Genomic DNA, 12,248 nt, shown 5'->3' on the forward strand with positions numbered 1-12,248 from the left:
AGTACCAGTAATAATGATGATAATAAATGAATGTACTGATTAAATATTGGTACGTACCAACTGGGTTTTGAGCCATCATAGGTCTTGAAGCCTCACTGGCTTTGCTAACACCTGCAGCATTGAGTGCATATGTTCGGAACTGATATTCTAGTCCTTCTACCAAACCAGTCACTTTGTAGTTACACTCTAAGCATGGCACTTTGTTTTCTTTCACCCAAAGAATGGTGTTACGTTCTTTCTTCTCAACCCAGTAGCCAATGACTTTACTGCCACCATCATGGTAGGGTTCTTCCCAACGAATAGACATGGCATTGGCAGACACATAGTAGACTTCAGGTCTTGTAGGAGCACTTGGTGGGACTAAATATAAATAAAGGTATCAAATATGAATACAGTTTTATAAAATTCAAGGGAAATATTTAATAATGGACTTCGAAATATTCTTATTTTTCTTACCGAATGGATGCTCAGCAACTATTGGTGCTGATTCCAGAGGCTTGCTGACACCAAATCTGTTCTCTGAACTGACACGGAAAGAATATTCCATGTATTTTGTGAGATGAGTGACTTTAATCTGAGTGCGCTTGACACTGGAATTGACAAGCTGCCAAGCTGTTGTACCTGATTCACGCTTTTCAACTATGTAATTAGTAATGTCAGTGCCTCCGTCATCTTTAGGTTCAGCCCATGATAGGACACATGACTCAGCTGAGACAGATGAGACCTCAATGGGGCCAGTTACTGGCCCTGGCCTTCCAATGACCACGACTGTGATGGTAAATGTTTTAACACCAGCTGTATTTTCCAGGGTCAAGAAGTATCTTCCAGAGTCACCTCTCATGCTGTCCTTTACAGACAGGGTGGTTCTGTCCTTTGTTGTTGTGATACTCACTCGATCTGTGTCCTTAAGTCTCATTTCTTCAAGCTTCCATGTTACTTTAGGAGCAGGACGACCAGTGATTGGGACATCAATGGTAAATGTGCTTCCTGCTTTGCAAGTTATGAGCTGATTAGTAATTCCAGTGAGATCAGCAGTGGGCTCAATTTGAGGCTCCTTGATGATGACAGAAGAGAAGGCTTCTCTGGGTTCACTGTAGCCAGCGTCATTTTTGGCCTTCACACGGAATTCATATTCAGTGTTCTCAACAAGGCGCTCCACTGTGTAAGTCAGCTGTTTGGTGTGACCAGCCTCAACCCAGAAGTCAGATCCCTTTTGTCTCATTTCAAGGAGGTAGCCAGTGATCCGGCTGCCTCCATCATGGTCAGGTTTAAGCCAAGCTAAGACTGCAGAGGATTTACTTGTGTCAATGATATCAAGTCTCTTAGGTGGAGCAGGCTGTTCTGTGGCTACGATTGGTTCTGGCATTTCATAGGGTTCACCTACACCATACTCATTTTCTGCAGAAACACGGAAATAGTATGGAACACCTTCTGCCAGGTCACTGACCTTGAAGATCTGACGAGTGCATTTTTCGCTGATAACCTGCCAGCTACGACGACTTGCTTCTCGTTTTTCTACCACATAATGATGGATTCGGGCACCACCATCAAGGATAGGAGCATCCCACATCAGTGTAACAGATCCGCGGTTCACATCCTTGAAAGTGATTGGGCCAGGTGGACCTGGAGAGTCTAGCACCTTTACAGTGAATGTGATTGACTTGCTACCACTATTGTTTTCTACAGTGAGGGTATATTTCCCTGCATCATTTCTGTTGCAGTTTTCCACGGTGAGGGTGCTGAAGGAGTCTGTTGTATGGATATCAGCCCGAATGCTGAGGTTAGAGTCAGGTTTGCTCCATACAGCTGTAGGAGAAGGTCTACCCTGGTAGGCAATGAAGAGGCGAATACTGGCCCCAGCTCTAACGACATGAGTCTGCTTGAAGTTTGCATCGATATCTAACTCAGGAGCTGTTAATCGGTCAACTGCTTTAATTGCACCGGTCGCTTCACTGCTGTCTCCTTTTCCGGCACCATTGACAGCACTAACCCGGAATTTGTATTCTTCACCTGCTTGTAGATCAGTGACTGTATATCTTGTTTTCACACATGCCTCTGCATTTACCTTGTGCCAGTCTCCCAAGTCAGCTTTGCACATTTCAATAATATATCCAATTATTTCCATGCCTCCATCAAACACTGGCCTAGACCATTCTAAGCTCACAGTTGTCTTGGATGTATCTGTCACTTTGACCACAGTGGGAGCACTTGGTGGGCTGACTGGCTCTCTACATTTGATTAGTCTTGAGATACCACTTGCAGGTCCTATTCCTGCAGCATTTTCAGCCATGACATGGAACTCATACTCATTGCCCTCTATCAGACCAGTGACTTTGTATCTTGTCTCAGAGATTGGTCGTTTGCTGATCACTTTCACCCATCGTGTGCTCTTCTTTTCTCTCCTTTCGAGGATATAATGTTGAATTTCGTTGCCACCATCTGATTCTGGCCTTGTCCATGTCAGCGTAATGCTATTGCCTGTTACATTACTAGGTTCTGGAGTGCCAGGAGCATCAGGAATAGCTGTGAAAGGAAACAAATTAGACATGTTGGTTGGAAGTTAATCTTTTGACATTATACCACTTAGTGAAAACAGACACTTACTGTATTGTATTTGAGCAACCACTGGGTCAGAATCAAGTGGCCTCCCAACACCAAACTTGTTGACTGCAGAAACACGGAATTGGTATTCATTGCCACTTATTAGTTTAGTGGCAGTATAGCTGTGGGCTTGACAATTATCTTCAATTAGTGCCCAAGCAAGTCTGCTGGTTTCCCGTTTTTCAATGATGTAGTGAGTGATGGGAGCACAGCCATCATTGAGAGGAGCATCCCACCACAGAGTCATCTTCTCGCCAGTAATATTGGTGAATCTTATTGGCCCAACTACTTTTCCTGGTGTATCTATAAGAAAAAGTTTCCAGAGTTAATTTATCCTTCTCTGTTAAAATGCAACCAGGCATGTCTCTACCCCAAGACTTGTAAATGGCAAGATTAAGAAGCTATTTCAGAAGTACCTTGTACTTTAACTTTAATTTCTGCTTTTGTGGAGCCCGATGCGTTTTTGGCTTCCACACTATATACACCACTATGGTCCCGGGTAGCATCTCTAACAAAAAGGCTGGTGGATCCAAGGACATCAGTTATTTCCATATTCATCTTCTTTTCAATTTCTACTCCATCTCTGAACCAAGTTACTCGAGGTACCGGACGTCCCTGCACCAAAGCTTTAATTCTAAGGCTCTCTCCAGACTTAATAATGATGCCATCAAAGTACTCAGGGCCAAACTCTACAGTTGGTGGAACTACAAAAAAAAAAAAAGAAAAAAGAAATGATATGTGTTAGTTTGGCTTAATAAAAACATAAATGTGTTTTTCATTAGCACCATCCTAAAGCATAGAAGGTAATGTTTATCCTGTGTTACCAAGGGCTATTATGAAAGTAGGATTGATAATTGAGAATTTAGATTACGGGGTTGAACATCTGCATGCTATTAGGTTATCTCCTTTTTATGTCTGTCATGTTGTTAATTTGCATTGCCACTTATAGAAAGAGAAGAAACATTTGTAGATCGCTTACTTCCTAATGCTGCTGTATAGTCAAACAAGTTCCTATAAGAGGTCATCAGCTGCACTCAAGCAAAATGCTGATTGTACTGCTGGGTGTATATTGTATTTTAGTAACTTCGTAAAGCTTGACAGTTATTCTCGAGAGTGTTTTTCTTTATTATAAATGACTGAAATCAAAACTAAGAATTCATTCCCACTTGCATGCTATTTATATGGGAATGAAGCGAAACCATAGTCATGGTAAAAAGAATTGATGCCAATGTTGTTTTTCCTTCTCTTCATCTGAAAGGTAGAAAATCTAACCCATCCACCTAACAACCCTGGGTAATCTGCATGAAATGAGATTCCTGCTCCCCCTTTTACAGACCAGGGGCCAAAAGTATCTTTAAAAAGTGCAAATGCTTTTAATCATATTTGGAAATCAGTTGTAAATACTTACCATTTTCATCTCTTGTCATGATAATGCCAGAAGACTGTGAGGGCGGACTTATGGTTCCAACAGCATTTCTTGCAATTATTCTGAACTCATATCGATCCCCAGGACTAAGTCCTGTGACTGTGTACTGACATTCACTGACGTCGGTAAAGTTGCATCTGACCCAACGATCGCTCCCTTGCCGTTTCTCAATGCTGTAGGCCACAATCTTACTGCCTCCATCACGCAATGGTGGGTTCCACTTAAGTGTGATGGTTTCCCGGGTAACATCAATATAGTCAGGAGTGCCAGGTGGGTCTAAAAAATTATATGGAAATTAAATGCATCATTTCTGTAACCAATTCTTCATTAGCAATGGGAGAAAAGTAAAGTGAATAAATCCCTCAAACTCATTTTAATTTCAATTTTTTGTAGCATGGGTCTTTAAAAAGAACTTTAAATTATTTTATTAGACTGACTTAAAATCATATCTTTTGCTTTATTTGACCAGCACTCTAGTGATCAGAAGATATGTGGGAAGGTGATACGTGGAAGAAAAGCAGTGTGTGATTTATTTGTTAGTGACATATTCACTTGCTGAATTAAATATGCTTGAATAATATTCAGTTACTTACCTACTGGGGAAACAGCTAACGTAAATTTGCTTGGGTCACTGGGCGAGCTTAGGCCAGCAGAATTTTCAGCATATACACGGAACTGGTAATCTAGGCCTTCCATTAGTCCAGTAGCTCTATATTCTCTTCCAGATATAGGTGTTGTATTAACTCTTTGCCAGAGGATGCTGTTTCTTTCTTTCTTTTCAACATGGAATCCAGTAACTGCTGAACCACCATCGTAAGCTGGCGCATCCCAAGTTAGTGACATGCCATCAGAAGTCACATTGTATATAACTGGCTTTCCTGGGGGGCCAGGAATCCTGAACTGGTGTTTTGCCACAATAATGTTTGAGACAAGTGGCTGGCTGACTCCATATCTGTTTTCTGCCCTAACTCTAAACTGGTATTCAGCATCTTTGATTAGATTAGGAACTTTGAAAGTTGTCCTGGCAACACTTGAACAAACCATCTTCCAATTAGTTTGTGAAGCTTCCCGCTTCTCAATGCTGTAACAAGTGATTTCTCCTCCTCCGTCATCTTCAGGCACGTCCCATGACATGATGACACTGTCAGCCTTGATTTCATCAAATCGAATGGGCCCTTTGGGCTTTGATGGTGGGCCAAGTGTGATGATTGTAATGGGAAATGAGTTTCTACAAACTGCATTATCAAGAATAATGGTGTATTTCCCTCCATTCTCCTTCTTGACATGCTTAATATTCAAAGTAATTTTGTTTTCGGTTTTACTGTAACGAACATACTCGCTTTCTTTCAATGGCAAACCATCTTTCAGCCAACTGATGGATGGTTTGGGTTTTCCTTTATAAGGTAATTCCAGGTGCACATTATGCCCAATTCTCACAGCGACTTGTGCCCCAGGGATTTCTGACAGGTCAACTTCAGGTGTAATTATAAGTTCTTTCACTGTAATTGGCCCAATAGTGACAGCATCACTCAGTCCTTTCTCATTTTTGGCAGACACTCTGAATTCCAGCACTGAATGTTCCTTAAGTTGGCCAACTTCAATTTCACAGGTCTTACTTATGCCAGCATGTGACCATATTTGTTCACCTTTACCTTTTCTTTCCACAACATATTCTGTGATGACACTACCACCATCAAAGTCAGGCTTGGTCCAGTGCAGGGTAACAGATGTCTTTGTGGAGTCTTTCATTGAAAGATCGCGTATAGGAGCTGGTACTTCAGCAGCCTTCACCGGCTCTGTAGTGTCACAGGGTTCCCCAATTCCAATTTCATTTTCTGCAAGAACTCTGAAGAAGAATGGAGTTTTCTCTGACAAATCTGTTATCTTAAAGGATGTACTAGAACATTTGTGTGACACTGAAGACCATGTTCTCTTGGTGGCATCTCTCTTTTCAATGATATAATTAATTATGGGAGATCCTCCATCAATGAGAGGAGGATCCCAGAACAAAGTGACTGTGCCTCGAGAAACATGTTTAACCTGTAGTTTCTGGCAGGCAGCTGGTGTATCAAGCACTTTAACACTCACAGTCGAAGACTTTGGTTGACCAACACCATTTTCAATTGTAAGAATATATTTTCCTGTATCATTGCGAGTGACTTGAGGAATAATTAGTAATGAAGATGAGTCAGTGTTTTGAATGTTGTATCTGGCATCACTGCCCAGATTCTTCTCATCTTTTCTCCACGTGACAGTAGGTGGAGGTCTGCCTTTAAAGGGAATCAACACGTGTACATCTTCACCGGCTTTAGCTATAACAGAGGTTCTGAGAGCCACATCTAGGTCGATCTCTGGTTCCTCTGTAGAAACAAAATGGACGTACGTTTTGAATTTTAAAGCAAGAAAATGAATGATTTCTTAGCAGCACTCTAATAAAAATAAACACACAACCATACCAGTAGGTACATACCAAGTATATCTTTAGCTTGAACAGGTTCAGTCATTTCTATAGGTTCTCCTTGTCCAGCACAGTTTATAGCAGATACCTGGAAGTAGTAGTTGACTCCAGGTTTCAGGTTAGATACCACATATTCTGTAGTTCTGACCTCTCCCTTGGTAGAGACAACAGTCCATTCCTCTTCCTCTCCTTGTCTCATCGCAACAACATATCCGGTAACAGCGCTGCCTCCATCGTAGACAGGTTTACTCCAGCCAAGAGTGATGGACGATTTGGTTGAATCTGCAATTCTTATCTTAGCTGGTGGGCCTGGAGGGTCTGGAATGACCATTCATAATACCATAATTACACAATCATGTACAATTTAGTGACCTCAAAGAGACATAGCGAAGATGCGGCATTAATGAGCACTTACCAATAGGATCAGCAGCTTTGTAGAAGTCAGATGGTTCAGAAAATGGACCCTGACCAGCAGCATTTACAGCACAAACTCGGTATTGGTAGTCATTGTTTTCTGTGAGTCCTGTCACTTTCTCTCTGGTGTCACGGATAGTCTCCTTTAGGACTTTAAACCATCCTAGGCTTTTCTTGTCTCTTTTCTCAAGGAAATAGCCACTCACTTCACTACCACCATCAGCAATTGGCCTGCTCCAGACAACAGTCATTGAATTCTTGGTAATCTGTGTCACCTCTGGTACGCCTGGAGGTCCAGGAGTAACTATTTAAAAAGAAAAGGAAAAGGAGTTTGAAGGATCAACACCACTGATAAATTCATTTTCAAGAATAGTAGTTTTACTTATTATACTTTCCACCTTTTGAAAAGGATGATAATGAGGGAAGATGTGAGATAAAAGAAAATCAAAATCATTCTAAGAAAACATATTCACAAACTAGCAGAATAGTTTATTTGTAAAATATTCAAGCATTTGATTTCAGTTTCCTAATGAAATTATGTCTCACCAAATGCATTCTTTGCTACCACTGGATCAGATTCCAGTGGATCGCCAATTCCATATTTGTTCACGGCTCGAACCCGGAAGATGTATTCATTTCCTTTGATAATTTTGGTGGTTGTAATGATGCACTCTTCCAAATTTTCGGACACCATAGACCACACAACGCGGCTTGTCTCACGTTTTTCCACGATGTAGTGAGTGATTTTTGCACCGCCATCATCTGCTGGCGGGCGCCAGAGAAGAGTTATCTTTTCAGCAGTGACCGTCTTGAATTCAATTGGTCCACCTGGAGGTCCTGGTTTGTCTGTTAATGAAAGAATGAAATAATATGTCAGTACTTTTTAGAAGACTACTCATTTAAAATTGATAAGTTTTAGATAATAAAATATGATATTGTCCTATAATCAGCACCTACCAAGGATCTGTACTCTGATGGTGGCTGAGGCTGAGCCCATGGCATTCCTTAGTTTTAATTCATAGATTCCACTATTAAGGCGATTTGCATCTTTGATGAGTATAGATGCAAGGTCAGTGGTATTTTCAACACACACCAGTGCATTGGTTTGTAACTCTTTATCATCTTTGTACCACTCAATTGTAGGCTCAGGTTTCCCAGAAATGCCAGCTCTGAGCTTCACAGATGTACCTGCTCTATATTTGACAACTTCTGTATATTCTAGAGGCAAATCAATTACAGGTCCACCTGCAAGAGAAACAGATGAGAAATATTTAAAGGATCACAAGGATGGAAAAAATAATTGCAACTTCAAAGTAAGGCCATTGGCCTTTATTAAGTAATATAGTACTTTTTTTTTTTACATGGTAGTTCTAATTTTATTTACCTATTATTTTAAATTTTTTGTTTTTAATGTTTTTGTTTTATTTTTAAATAATGTTTTAATAATTTTTTTTTTCAACGTTTATTTATTTTTGGGACAGAGAGAGACAGAGCATGAATGGGGGAGGGGCAGAGAGAGAGGGAGACACAGAATCGGAAACAGGCTCCAGGCTCTGAGCCATCAGCCCAGAGCCCGACGCGGGGCTCGAACTCCCGGACCGCGAGATCGTGACCTGGCTGAAGTCGGACGCTTAACCGACTGCGCCACCCAGGCGCCCCTTAATAATGTTTTAATGTTTTATTTTTGAGGTGGACAGAGCATGAGCAGGGGAGGAGCAGAAAGAGAGGGAGACACAGAATCGGAAGCAGGCTCCAGTCTCCAAGCTGTCAGCACAGAGCCCGATGTGAGGCTCGAACTCACAGACTGTGAGATCATGACCTGAGCCGAAGTCGGATGCTTAACCGACTGAGCCACCCAGGCACCCCATATTTACCTATTATTTTAAACAGTAAAACTTTACAAGCCATAGTTCTATCCCAGATGGGGAAGAAAGGTTGTAAGGAAGCTCTGCCCTCCAATGACACACTAATTGCACAAGGACTTCAATGCCTTTGAAATGTATTTTAAAGTCTATCAGGTATTTAATTCTAAGGATAAAATGGGATATGGTAGTGAGAACATCCCTAAAGAAGTTGTATTATCCATTTTCTTTCATTTCAGATTCTCCTTTCTTTTCCTCTATCTCCTATTCTTGTTATTTTCTCTTCCCAGTTCACTGATATCCAAGTGTGGATTGTTCACGTCTGACTCTTGAAGTCTGAATTCATTACTCACAGAGTATTTCACTGGACAGATTTTCTGCCAGGCTGGTTAGATGCTTAGGACTTTTGAGAAACTAAATTTGAGAATAAATTTGACTTGCTTCACAGTCTCACAACAGTGTTCACAAAGCCTGATTCATAAAGAGCAGCCTTGAGGTTCTCAGCATGAGGACAGGAGTGGATACTTATGCCGAGACACCATAGAGACTCCTTGAACACACGGAACTTTTAAAAAGAGTATCATAGGGTACATAACCCTCATGAAATTTTAATTTTGAAACCACTGTTGAGTTGAATCTGTTCTTTATCTTCTGTAATGGTCAAGTGTGTGTATTTTGTAATGACAGCAATGTAGACAGAGTTCTGGAGTCTGTCTCTTTGAATTCCCACTCTACACTGATGAGCTGCTTGATGTTGGGGGAAGTTACATATAAGCACTCTAAACCTCAGTTTCTCTTCTGTAAAATGGGATAATGTTAGGGCTGTTAGAATTAAGGGAGAGAATTCATGAAAGCACCCAGTATATGTTAGCTGCTGCTAATACTACCATTAATGCCTCTGTTTAGTCTTTCATTTATGTAAGATGAAAATTATCTGAGCACTCAAACATGGTTTTAATTATTAATTCTCATGTTTTAAAATAGAAAAAAAGGGAAAGTGCCAACTCATAAATACAATCAAAGAATTCTAAAAGGTTGAAGTTGCAAAGGACTTTAGATATCCTGTAGTCCAAATCTCACATTTTACAGTTAGGTCAAGAGACCAGGAGAGATTAAGGAATTTTCCTGAGATTCTCAGCTAGTTCATATAATTTCTTCAAATATCTAATTAAGGTGCATAGTGAAAGTTATTCTATAGATTAGAACCAGAAAAAGCAAGGAAAGATATTGGGTTAAAATGCTATTGGGATTAAAAGTTCTAAAAATGCTTACCATAAGAATCGATGCACGTAATGGGGCCTACAACCTCAGATGGATTGCTGACAGAACCAACGGCATTCCTAGCAAAGACCCGGAATTCATACTGGGAATTCTGAGTCAAGCCAGAGACAGTGAATTGAGTCTCGATAACATTGGTGAAGCTGGCCTTGGTCCATCTGCCATCTGGAAGGTCTCGTCTCTCAACAATATAGCCTGTAATCTTGCTTCCTCCGTCGAAAGCTGGTTGTTGCCATGAAAGGTGGACAGAGTTTTTGGAAATATCAGTGATACGGACATTTCTTGGGGGTTCTGAGGAAATAAGAGAAAGCAAATCAGTGGAACTTATGTCAACATTATTTTGCTTTTCAGAAATAAGATTTTCATTTTTAAGTAGTCAGAATTGTCCTTCTTATGAAAAATACATACCACAGGCATCAATGGCTAGGACTGGTTCAGAAGGATGGCTGGGTTTTCCAACACCAGCAGCATTTTCTGCATATACCCTAAATTCATAAATAAGTCCAGCACTGATCGTTGTGACTTTGAAGTGAGTTGTGCGGATGACCAATTTGTTGGCTTTCTGCCACAAAATACTGTTTCTGTCTTTCATTTCCAGGTGGTAGCCTATAACTGCACTGCCTCCATTGGACACTGGTTCATGCCAGCCCACGGTGATGCTTTCCCGAGTAACATTAGTGACCCATGGTGTAGATGGTGGTCCAGGTGTTGCTACAAAAGACAGGAATCCCTTAGGTTAGTACAGATATTTAAAACACTTATGTAAATGAAAACGTGGGATCTTTGAAAAGTTCAACAACTTACTGTATGGTAATTTGACAATCACACAAGCTGAATCTATGTGATCACTGATGCCAAAGCGATTTTCTGCCTTGACGCGGAATTGGTATTCTTCTCCTGTGGTCAGTTTCATGACTTTAATCATGGTCCTTGCAACCGTTGCAGACACTTCAGTCCATACTGCAGTACTTGTCTCTCTCTTGAGTACAATGTAGTTGGTAACTTGACTTCCACCATCATACTTAGGTGGCTCCCATTTGAGAGTCACGCTTTCTTCTGTTATATTGCTAATAACAACAGGGCCAGTAGGGGGACCAGGCCTATCCAATACAATGATGTTAATGAAAGCTTTTGTTGTTCCACTGGCATTGGCGGCAGTGATCTCATATCTTCCAGCATCAGCAGTAACGCTTTCTTTGAGATTGATGGTCAGGTTCTCAGCAGTAATTTCAGTGTTAAACCTCATGGTTGCTTTCAGGGGGACACCATCTCTTGATAAGGTCACTTTGGGCAGTGGTTTTCCAGAAATAGGAATGTCAACTTTAAGGTTTGAACCAGCTCTAACATATACAGTATGACTTGGGAAATTCTTCATATCAATTTCAGGTGGTTCTGAAAGATAAGAATATGTCAGATGAAGGTGAAAAAGAGTTTCTAAAAATTAATACAAACCATTTCAAATTTTGCTTCTACATAAAATTAGACATACCCAGTTGTTCCTTAATAAGAACAGGAAGCAGAAGCTCTCTGGGGTCACTCAGACCAGCTTGATTTTCAGCAAACACCCGGAAAAAGTATTCAGAATTCTCCCTCAGACCAGAAACAACATGATGGGTTGATTTCACCACTGCGCATTTAATCCAATTTTTCTGTCCCTTTTCTAGCGCTTCAACGACATAGTGTACAATTCTGCTTCCACCGTCGTGTTCTGGCTTCAACCAGGTCAGGGAAACACTATCTTTGGATACACCTGTTACTCCAAGTTTTTCAGGTGGGCTTGGTTTTTCTAATAAAGTAAAACATCAAAATAAAGGGATTATTACAACATTCCTCCCCTCATATGTGTTTTTTCTGCATTGTCAAAGAAAAATTTTAAATGAAGGCTACATACTTAATCTTTGATTTGAGTCTCTCTTTTCATATGACCAGTTTAGCTTCTGAGCCAAGCAAAACTTCCCCAAGCTTTGGTCATTACATGTCAGGATATGTCATTGGAGTCAAATTCAAATTAAGTGTCAAATGACTAGATTAAATGGTAAAATGCATCCCAAATTTATCATGGGTATAAAAGTGAGGAATAAGATGAACAATCTTGTAAGATTTCGGCACACACATACTATATATGTGCAGTCAAATTCAGTTATACTTAAATTCAATATATATTTTCCAATACCAGCTATGTAAGTTTCTGCAATTTATCAACAAAAAA

At 40.4% G+C, this 12,248-nt stretch overlaps 1 protein-coding gene across 3 annotated transcripts in view; it reads right to left on the reverse strand.

The window, feature by feature from the left end:
• The window catches only part of TTN (titin), a 276,655-nt gene that overhangs the window by 21,300 nt on the left and 243,107 nt on the right, over positions 1-12,248 (reverse strand). For all 3 annotated transcript variants that reach the window (XM_045480371.1, XM_045480370.1, XM_045480369.1), the window contains 14 exons: positions 11,529-11,825; positions 10,844-11,431; positions 10,448-10,750; positions 10,034-10,330; positions 7,857-8,144; positions 7,446-7,745; positions 6,901-7,203; positions 6,498-6,803; positions 4,621-6,387; positions 4,010-4,303; positions 3,018-3,305; positions 2,605-2,904; positions 457-2,523; positions 58-360 (listed from right to left, as the gene is read on the reverse strand). In XM_045480371.1, the coding sequence (XP_045336327.1) occupies positions 58-360; positions 457-2,523; positions 2,605-2,904; positions 3,018-3,305; positions 4,010-4,303; positions 4,621-6,387; positions 6,498-6,803; positions 6,901-7,203; positions 7,446-7,745; positions 7,857-8,144; positions 10,034-10,330; positions 10,448-10,750; positions 10,844-11,431; positions 11,529-11,825 (7,701 nt within the window). The remainder of the gene's footprint in view (positions 1-57; positions 361-456; positions 2,524-2,604; positions 2,905-3,017; positions 3,306-4,009; positions 4,304-4,620; positions 6,388-6,497; positions 6,804-6,900; positions 7,204-7,445; positions 7,746-7,856; positions 8,145-10,033; positions 10,331-10,447; positions 10,751-10,843; positions 11,432-11,528; positions 11,826-12,248) is intronic.

Source organism: Leopardus geoffroyi, chromosome C1 (assembly GCF_018350155.1).
Source record: "Leopardus geoffroyi isolate Oge1 chromosome C1, O.geoffroyi_Oge1_pat1.0, whole genome shotgun sequence".
NCBI classification, from domain to species: Eukaryota; Metazoa; Chordata; class Mammalia; order Carnivora; family Felidae; genus Leopardus; species Leopardus geoffroyi.